The sequence below is a fragment of the Cherax quadricarinatus genome, chromosome 11 (genome assembly GCF_038502225.1).
Source record: "Cherax quadricarinatus isolate ZL_2023a chromosome 11, ASM3850222v1, whole genome shotgun sequence".
Lineage (NCBI taxonomy): Eukaryota > Metazoa > Arthropoda > Malacostraca > Decapoda > Parastacidae > Cherax > Cherax quadricarinatus.
In genome coordinates, this window is record NC_091302.1 from 13,592,137 (window position 1) to 13,602,990 (window position 10,854).

The following is a 10,854-nucleotide window of genomic DNA, read 5'->3' on the forward strand; positions in this document are numbered from 1 at the left end:
CTACTAGCGTGGTCCCTGGTTCATCCTTCCCACCAGCGTGGTCCATGGCTCATCCTCCCCACCAGCGTGGTCCCTGGCTCATCCTTCCCATTAGCGTGGTCCCTGGCTCATCCTTCCCACTAGCGTGGTCCCTGGCTCATTCCACTAGCGTGGTCCCTAGCTCATCCTTCCCACCAGCGTGGTCCCTGGCTCATCCTCCCCACTAGCGTGGCCCCTGGCCCATCCTTCCCATTAGCGTGGTCCCTGGCTCATCCTTCCCACTAGCGTCGTCCCTGGTTCATCCTCCCCACCAGCGTGGTCCCTGGTTCATCCTTCCCACTAGCGTGGTCCCTGGTTCATCCTTCCCACTAGCGTGGTGTCTGGTTCATCCTTCCCACTAGCGTGGTTCCTGGTTCATCCTTCCCACCAGCGTGGTCCCTATTTCATCCTTCCGACTCGCGTGGTCCCTGGTTCATCCTTCCCACTAGCGTGGTCCCTGGCTCATCCTTCCTACTAGCGTGGTCCCTGGTTCATCCTTCCCACCAGCGTGGTCCATGGCTCATCCTCCCCACCAGCGTGGTCCCTGGCTCATCCTTCCCATTAGCGTGGTCCCTGGCTCATCCTTCCCACTAGCGTGGTCCCTGGCTCATTCCACTAGCGTGGTCCCTAGCTCATCCTTCCCACCTGCGTGGTCCCTGGCTCATCCTCCCCACTAGCGTGGCCCCTGGCCCATCCTTCCCATTAGCGTGGTCCCTGGCTCATCCTTCCCACTAGCGTGGTCCCTGGCTCATCCTCCCCACCAGCGTGGTCCCTGGCTCATCCTCCCCACCAGCGTGGTCCCTGGCTCATCCTTCCCACTATCGTGGTCCCTGGCTCACCCTCCCCACCAGCGTGGCACCTTAGCATGGTCCCTGGCTCATCCTTCCCACTAGCGTGGTCCCTAGCTCATCCTTCCCACTAGCGTGATCCCTGGCTCATCCTCCCCACCAGCGTGGTCCCTGGCTCATCCTTCCCATTAGCGTGGTCCCTGGCTCATCCTTCCCACTAGCGTGGTCCCTGGCTCATCCCACTAGCGTGGTCCCTAGCTCATCCTTCCCACCAGCGTGGTCCATGGCTCATCCTTCCCACTAGCGTGGTCCCTGGCTCATCCTCCCCACCAGCGTGGTCCCTGGCTCATCCTTCCCACTAGCGTGGTCCCTAGCTCATCCTTCCCACCAGCGTGGTCCCTGGCTCATCCTCCCCACTAGCGTGGTCCCTGGCTCATCCTCCCCACTAGCGTGGTCCCTGGCTCATCCTTCCCACTAGCATGGTCCCTGGCTCATCCTTCCCACTAGCGTGGTCCCTGGCTCATCCTTCCCACCAGCGTGGTCCCTGGCTCATCCTCCCCACTAGCGTGGTCCCTGGCTCATCATCCCCACTAGCGTGGTCCCTGGCTCATCCTCCCCACCAGCGTGGTCCCTGGCTCATCCTCCCCACCAGCGTGGTCCCTGGCTCATCCTTCCCACTAACGTGGTCCCTGGCTCATCCTCCCCACCAGCGTGGTCCCTGGCTCATCCTCCCCACTAGCGTGGTCCCTGGCTCATCCTCCCCACTAGCGTGGTCCCTGGCTCATCCTTCCCACTAGCGTGGTCCCTGGCTCATCCTTCCCACTAGCGTGGTCCCTGGCTCATCCTTCCCTCTAGCGTGGTCCCTGGCTCATCCTTCCCTCTAGCGTGGTCCCTGGCTCATCCTCCCCACTAGCCATTTTATTCTGAAAAACATATATTAAGCCTGAGATGAAACTGCTGTTGAAATGCAGAAGCCACCACTACTTTCATGAACCAACTTAACGTCTGCGAGTATGCATCAGAAGTATGAGAAGAGTTGTTGAATTACCGATAAGTAGCACAGATGCGACAGTCGATGCTTAACTCTCAAGACTCAGTTCATTTAATACATTTGTTTAATAACTTATAATTAACATAAGTACCACAGCCGTTGCCTAATCACTGAGCGTGTGATCTTCTGACAAAAATCCGCGATGGATGAGCCTTCATTGTTGCCAGAGAAAAAAATCACCATCAACACCTTTGAGATTCTCTGTACTGTGTCTAAAATACTGCTCTTCTTCCCATCCTCGCTTTCCGAAGTGTTCCTTGGTAAGCAAGACGTAATACTGCATGGAAGTTTAAAGTTTATCTTTAAAAACATATAGAGTATAATATAAAAACAATTATTTCCATTTATCTAACTTTCATTCACTTCTTTCTAGTGTGAGCCACTTCTCTCATCCTCGGTCACTTACTCACCCCTCAGCCACTTGTCCCACAAAATATGCGGTCAGTCTTATGGTTACTGTCTTCAACATTGTGTGTTTAAGTGTCCACTTTTTGAGGAAAATACATAGTATCATAATCTGTGTCAGGGTATCTAATTAATGAAAGTAAGATGCCATACATATTAGGCAAACGCCCCAAATTTTCCTGCAACAAGTAAAACAACTGTTGATATAAATCCAGTTGAACTACTGTTAACCCTTCTGGGGCCTAGTTCCTTGGCTCTTTGTATATCCATTATTCTCTTGCTCTCCAGTCCACAGGATTGATGTGGGGTGCACAGTAAACCAGCCGCTTTCACGGCAAAATCTAAAAAACAAAAAAATCTGCATATCATATGTAGTGTCTTACCTGGAAAAGGTATGTTTTCATGTATGAGGAAGTGGTGGTGGTGGTGGAGTCGTGGTGGTGGTGGTGGAGTCGTGGTGGTGGTGGTGGTGGGTCGTGGTAGTGGTGGTTGTGGTGGTAGTGGGTGGTAGGGCGTGATAAAAGCCCTCAGCGCTGCGTGGCCATCAGACTTAACGACCGCCATTTATATTAAAGCGAATAACCTCTGGGTGTCTGCAAACAAGTATATGTGTCAAATAAACTGGAATGGACGTACGATTCCCACTAACCTCACCCCGAGTTCCTGAAACGATTCCCACTAACCTCACCCAGAGTTCCTGACAATGATTCCCACTAACTTTACCCTGGTTCCTGACAACGATTCTCACTAACCTCACACTGGGGTTCCTTACAGCGATTCCCACCAACTTTACCCGGGTTCCTGATAATGATTCTCACTAACCTCATCCCGGGTTCCTGACAATGATTCTCACTAACCTCACCCCGGGTTCCAGACAATGATTTTAACCTCACCCCGGGTTCCTGACAATGATTTTAACCTCACCCCGGGTTCCTGACAATGATTCTAACCTCACCCTGGGTTCCCGACAATGATTCTCACTCACCTCGCCCTGGGTTCCTAACAATGATTCCCACTAACCCCACCTCGAGTTCCTGACAATGATTCCCGCTAACCTTACCCCGGGTTCCTGACAATGATTCTCACTAACCTCACCCCGGGCTCCTGACAATGATTCCCACTAACTTAACCCCGGGTTCCTGGCAATAATTCCTTCTAACCTCACCCCAGGTTCCTGATAATGATTATCGCTAACCCCACCCTGGGTTCCTGACAACTATGCGCCTGTGGTCGTATTCCCAGCAAATGTAACTTCCTGTGTGCCACGATTCCCAGCCTCAGTCACTGAGAGAAGCTTCATTTCTAATCCAGGTGCTTGCAGGCGAGGCTAACGTCATTACTTCAGTCATGGTTTATTCAGCATTATCATTATATTATTGTTGTTTTCATTATTATTAATTATTATTATCTTATTATTATTATTATTGTTTTTATCTTATAATTATTTATTATTATAATTATTATTATTATTATTATTTGTTACTGATGTTGTTTGTGTTATTTGTTATTGATGCTTTTGTTGCTGAAGTGTTGGTGATGATGCGTTGCTGTTCTTGCTGCTGTTGTTATTTCTGATGTTGCTGTTGACGTTGATGTGTTGTTGTTGATGTGCTTGTTGTTACTGTTGTTGTTTTTGATCTTTGTTGAAGATGATAATGTTGATGTATTTATGTTGGTGTTGTTTGTTATGGATGGTACTGCTGTTGATGTGTTGTCGCTGTTGATGTGTTGTTAGTTTTGTTGTTAATGTTGATGATGCTGGCGTATTTTTGTTGCTGTTGTTGATGTGTTGTTGTGATATATTGATGATTATTTTAATAATGGATGTTATGGTATTGCAGTTGTTGTTTCTTACTGATGTTTTTTATTGACTTTATTGTTGTGTTGCTGCAATAATTATTGTTGTTAGTTGATTACGTTGTTTTTTCTATGTAGTTGTTTGTTGTTGATGTCGCCGTTGTTTTAGCTGTTGTTGTTATAACTGTTCTTGTCGTTATGGTTGTTGTTGCTTTTGTTACTCATTTTCTTGTTTTCGATATTTTTGTTGTTGCTAATATTATTAAAATTGTTAATAGTGAAACCATCTTATAGATACCACAACAACTCGATCTATTTATTGTCAGTACATATCGACCGTATGAGACTCCGAGATAATGCAATAATATAGAGACTTTATACACGACGTTTCGCCCAGCGTAGCAATCTTTATCAAGATAGAAACAATTCTGTTTGATTTCTCTAGTTTTTATACACTATAATTCACCATTATTAAATAACAGTGTGACTTTGTCAATGGTCCAAGTCGGATCGAAACGTCGTCGTAAGCTTCTCTCTTTTATGTGCGGGTTATTTGTGTAATATTCACCATTATTATTATTATTATTATTATTATTATTATTATTATTATTATTATTATTATTATTATTATTATTATTATTACTTTCATGCAGAAAGATAAACACCGAGGCTTCAAATAGCGCCAGGGACATGGATAAGGTATGATCCAGTGAAGAGGTGGATAGTTCCGATACCTTGGATAAAGAACCCTTCACCAACACGCAAGCAATTCCATGCTAAGGAAAAATTTTGTGTCGCCCGAATCAGCTATTGCTTAACAAAACCCAAGAGAAACATATGCCTTGTTAATCAAATGTTCGGTAAATAATACTGACAAATTCATGATTAAGACACATGCTTTTGTAAGTCACTTTCAAAAAACGAAGCACTTCACGTGGATATTAATTCAGAGTCTCGATTTAGCTGCAGTTTATCCCAGTGCTGGACCATCCACAGTAATAAACTGCTGGATAATTGAGAACAGCGCCAGCGTACCAGCTCTCCTGAGTGAAGGTGTTAGGATTGGGTATTGTCGCTGGGGCGTGTGTTGGCGTTGCTGTGGGGGCCTGCTGGTGTGGTAGTGAGGTCTACTGGTGTAGTTGTGGTATCTGCTGTTGTAGTTGCACTGGTAACAAATAAAAAGTATAAGATTTCGAGAACTACTACACACTTTTTCCCCTCAAATCCCCACCTATTTCCACGTTCCATCTTTGTGCAGTTGTGCACATAATATCAAGTAATTCAAAGAACAGAGGGGTCGAACCCGTGGCAAACCAGTTCTAAAACTGGCAGGCAAGTGTGTGTTGGTTACTGTATCATGCCTCTCTTACACAATACCCATCTCACCTTCATTTCCACCTGCATCACTCTTCGCTTTACACACCAGCAAAGAACAGGAAACCAAGACGTTATAAATTAGATCATAGTATTCTACTTTACACAGATGGAATACGAAATAAAATGATAAGTAGAAAGGAAGAATTGAAGAGGCAACTTCGAGTATTATATCTCTTTCGGGGATAAATCTTTCATGATATCAGATGCAATATTCACAGCAGGATATCAAGTGCTGAGGAAAATAGAAGAGACTGGAAAAACTGGAATAACATTGTTAATCTGAAAGCAGTGAAGTTGAAGAGGATAGACAGAGGTGAGCTGAATGACTGCTTTGTTTGCTCAATCAAGAGTCATAGACCCAAGACAGCAGTTGTAGAACTCATCAACCATTGATGAAGAGTTAAAGAGGAAATCGGAAATAGAAGACAAGAGGAAGTGTCTTAGAAAGACACGTGAGCAAACGCAGCACATATATATTAGAAAACGTTTCGGTCCTGGAACCTTGATCAAGGTCCCAGGACCGAAAAGTTATCTTATAAATATATCCTAGTGTTTGCTCACGTGTCTTGCTAAGCCAGTTTGCCGGTATTTAATACCAAGGTATAACAAAATAAGAAGTACCATAAAGAGTTATCGTGACCAAAGAAATAAATGCAGATAATTAAGATAGACTTACAGAGCACTAAAAGACTCCCATGAAAAACCATGTGATGCTTTCCTTCAACACATCTGACGTGAGTAGAACATTGGATGAGTGTACGAGGTTATACTCACACAAGTCGCATGAAAGCAGAAGCAACGAATAATGCATAATTAAATCTGCATAACTCATTTTGTTTCTGATATGGATTCATCTTTGGTTTCAGAGACCATTTTTCCTGTAATTTATTCTAAAGTGGTAAATATTGACACATGACAACCTGAACAAAAAAATAAAAGGAAATGAACCAGAAAAATGTTTGGTATTCGCTGGTTGCACTTAAGGTGAGGTAATTAACAACTGCGAATATGAAAGTTAACGAATTTCTAGGAATGAGTCTATAGAGTTTTGAGTATAGTTAAATTAAACTGTGAAAGGATTATAATTATTATTGTTGTCATTAATATTTTTATTATTGTATTATTATTATTATTATTATTATTATTATAATTATTTGTACTGTTATTATTTTTGTTATCGCAAACATTGTTATTATTACTATTATTTTTAATGTTCCTCTGAATATGATTACGAGCTAGAAAAAAATGGCATTGCTCTGGATTACTTAAATATTAAAGAGTTTATTATTATTTTTCTTAGTTTAGTAGTTCGAATTGTTTATAAAGTTTTCTCCTCTGCACTTGTCATGTCAGGAGGTCGGTGTGGGAGTTACGCACCCCCACATCTGATGTATTGGGTGGGATTAGGGGAGTCACATCTCTACCTCTGCCTCGTTAGAAGGCGAGTGTAAATATTTGATACGAAAGCATTATTCGTAATAAAATGATGGTTCATTCAAGTTAGTACAACCATGAAAAAAAAATCCTCCCCCCTGTCCAAAATATATATATATATATATATATATATATATATATATATATATATATATATATATATATATATATATATATATATATATATATATATATATATATATATATATATATATAAACATAGATATAAAAAAAGTTTGAACGCTGCTACAGTTTTTCAATTCGTTTGAAAAGAACTTTAAAATGATGCGTCATTGCCACTCAATTAAAAATTTTTGGAATATCGTATGGATTAAAACCTACTTCTGGGTGTTAGAAAGCCTGTGACGTAGGTTGATTGCCACGGCTTGCAAGGGAACTGAGTTCTTGAAAAATCATAATTATTAGTATTATTATTATTATTATTTTCGTTACTATCATTGCTATAATTATTTTTATTATTTATAATTTTATTGTAATTAATATCTCCAGTGCGTACAGAATATTTATGTTGATAAACTAGACGGTCAAAATTATTTATACCCACATAGAATATTTACGACATTACCTGCGCACGAAATCTTAAATTATAAAAGCCAGTTATAAAAATAACTGACCAGTAACGAGTAAGTCTTAGGCTTAGTGACTATCTAATGAGCTCACTTCCTCCCTCTTGGCGTAAGTCATACTCTAGTTATTATTTTTTTTGATTATTTGAGTTGTTTGCGTATATTAAATCTTCAGTTTATTAAACATGTCTCCTCATGAGGAATTCTAGCAACACCAGAAATGTAAATTCATTGTCTCTCTCTCTCTCTCTCTCTCTCTCTCTCTCTCTCTCTCTCCTTTGAAACATACCCAAGCACCACTACTTTTTAAACATTAACGCACACAAATAACAATACACAGTTGACTTCCGTTCTTGTTTATATATATATATATGAACATTAAAATGGTATGAAATACCGACAGGTTGTTAGGTAAGACACATATGCAACAGTTAGGTATCTTTATTTCGAAATAAAGATACCTAACTGTTGCATATGTGTCTTACCTAACATATATATATATATATATATATATATATATATATATATATATATATATATATATATATATATATATATATATATATATATATATATATGTGTGTGTGTGTGTGTGTGTGTGTGTGTGTGTGTGTGTGTGTGTGTGTGTGTGTGTGTGTGTGTGTGTGTGTGTGTGTGTGTGTGTGTGTGTGTGTGTGTGTGTGTGTGTGTGTGTGTGAGTTTGTGGTGTCGAATAGGTAAAACTGGTCAATTAGCAAGCACTCATTTAAAATTAAGTCCTTTTAAATTTTCTCTTATACGCTTAAAAATTAATAATTTAAAAATTAATAATTTTGTACCAAAAGAACCTTAGAAAACTTACCTAACCTTATTATGACAAGGATAATTTAATTTAGTCTAATCCAACTAAATATATTTTAGATAAGTTTACAATAATCTAATAATAAACAAATACAATTAAATATATTTTTTTCGTTAGGTTCAGGATAACTTTTGCGAAATTATTGCCTACTCAAATTTTCACTTGCCTTATTCGGCAAGAAGAGCGTTGCTATTTAATCCAAAATCGCAAGTTTTACTTATTCGGCAGTACATAATATATATATATATATATATATATATATATATATATATATATATATATATATATATATATATATATATATATATATATATATATAATCAATAACAACACTGCGACTAGCCAAGGAGCCGAACCCATGCTTCTTTGGCCCACCTCATGGTGAGCGGTAACACATCTAGCTCTACTGGGTGCTTGATTCTCGTAGGATTTGGTGGTCCTGTGGGTTAGATTGTCATGTCATATTCGCTCACATAAGGCGGGCCAAAACGACATGGGTTCGAGTCCTCGGCTAGTCGCAGTGTCGTAGTGTTATTGATATATATACTATACATACATATATATATATATATATATATATATATATATATATATATATATATATATATATATATATATATGTATATATAGCCTGGGGGAGGTTAGATATGCCGTCAGTGCAGGTGGTGATGCACACATTGATATTTATGGTGTGAGGTATGAGAAGGATCCCCTGACTGGTAAAGTGGGCACAGCTTCGGACTTCGGCAAGCAATTGGTTATTGGAAGAGTGCCACCTGGTGATCAGGTGCTGTATCAGACTGAAAGGCATCACCATTCAACTTTTGGATATGAAATTCCACTCAAAGGTGACGGAGACTACGTTCTTAAATTTTCAGAGCTGTACTTCAGTGCACTAGATCACAAGGTATTTGATGTTGTAATGAACAACTATATTACAGTAGTTCCGGCACTTGACATCTTCGGCAGAGTGGGCAGAGGCGTGGCTCACAACGAGTATGTTCCTTTCACAATTCTCTATAACACACTTATAGTTGGGGGTCAAGAGAGTCCACTCAGAAGTAGCAAAGTCAAGGTTGACTTTGTCAAGGGTTACAAAGATAATCCGAAAGTCAATGCAATTTTTGTAATCAAGGGAAGATTAGATGATGTGCCCAAGCTGCCGCCTTTACTCAGGGAAGAGGATCTCGATAGTGATGTAGAGGAGCCCCGGCCGAGTGCAAACTTGCCAAACAGTAATAACCAAAACAAACAGTCGCAGACTATGAAGCTCCGACCCAGCGGTCCTCGCACTCCCGACCCCTATGCCCTGGACGACACCAGTTCTATGCTACCCGTGTTTGTTGCTATAGGGGCCGCTATTCCCATTCTCTTTTGTCTGTGTAAACTGTGATGAAAGTACTGTATATATTTATATTTTCCAGAGCAAGGTGATTTACTTTTTTTTGTGAGGTCTTTCTTTTGTATCCTAATACCTCTGTTCATAAATAAATTTTGGAAATTATATTCATAAGAATGTATTTGATGATATCAGTAAAAGATTGCTTTTTAAAGTGGTAAATCATTCAGTATTGTTAAACTAAAAATATTAGTAGCCAAACATGCCAGTATTAAGTAAATAATAAGTATCTGGGGTTTTAGATTCAAGGAAAATTAGGAGGGATTTAGCACCTATTGTTTTGGTCTTTTTTTGACATTAATTTTTAATTAATGGGTATCCTCTCACATAGGACTGATGAAGCCACTGTGTGGCTTCATCAGTCCTATACAAGGGTGAGTGGTGGGGATCAGGAGTGGTTTGAGGTAGCCAGTCCCTCAGCCTGGAGTTGATGTAATCAGTCCATCAGTCTTGAGAAGATTGAGGGGCTGATTATCTCAAGCTCCTTCTGATCTTCACCGTTCTCCCTTGTGTGGGACTGATGAAGACACTGTGTGTCAAAACATTTCCTCAGTATAGATACTCAAGTCTAGGTAGTAGGTTGGTAGACAGCAACCGCCCAGGGAGGTACTACCGTCCTATCATGTTTGATATGATGGTAGGATTGCTGATGTCTTTTTTTCTGTCTCATAAACATGCAAGATTTCAGGTACGTCTTGCTACTTCTACTTACACTTAGGTCACACTACACATACATGTACAAGCATATATATGTATATATACATATCCCTCTGGGTTTTCTTCTATTTTCTTTCTAGTTCTTGTTCTTGTTTATTTCCTCTTATCTCCATGGGGAAGTCGAACAGAATTCTTCCTCCGTAAGCGATGCGTGTTATAAGAGGCGACTAAAATGCCGGGAGCAAGAGGCTAGTAACCCCTTCTCCGTATAAATTACTAAATTTAAAAAGAGAAACTTTTGTTTTTCTTTTTGGGCCACCCTGCCTTGGTGGGATACGGCCGGTTTGATGAAATATATATATATATATATATATATATATATATATATATATATATATATATATATATATATATATATATATATATATATATATATATATATATATATATATATATATATATATATATATATATATATATATATATATATATATATATAT

The 10,854-nt window shown here is 40.1% G+C and overlaps 1 protein-coding gene across 1 annotated transcript; it reads left to right on the forward strand.

Annotated features, from left to right (window-relative positions):
• Positions 1-1,999: 1,999 nt before the first annotated feature.
• On the forward strand, positions 2,000-9,739 carry LOC128687508 (malectin-B-like). Its single transcript, XM_070083851.1, has 2 exons — positions 2,000-2,117; positions 8,925-9,739. Exons 1-2 carry the CDS (start codon positions 2,000-2,002, stop codon positions 9,689-9,691), a joined length of 885 nt encoding a protein of 294 aa, XP_069939952.1. The 3' UTR covers positions 9,692-9,739.
• The last annotated feature ends 1,115 nt before the right edge of the window (positions 9,740-10,854 follow it).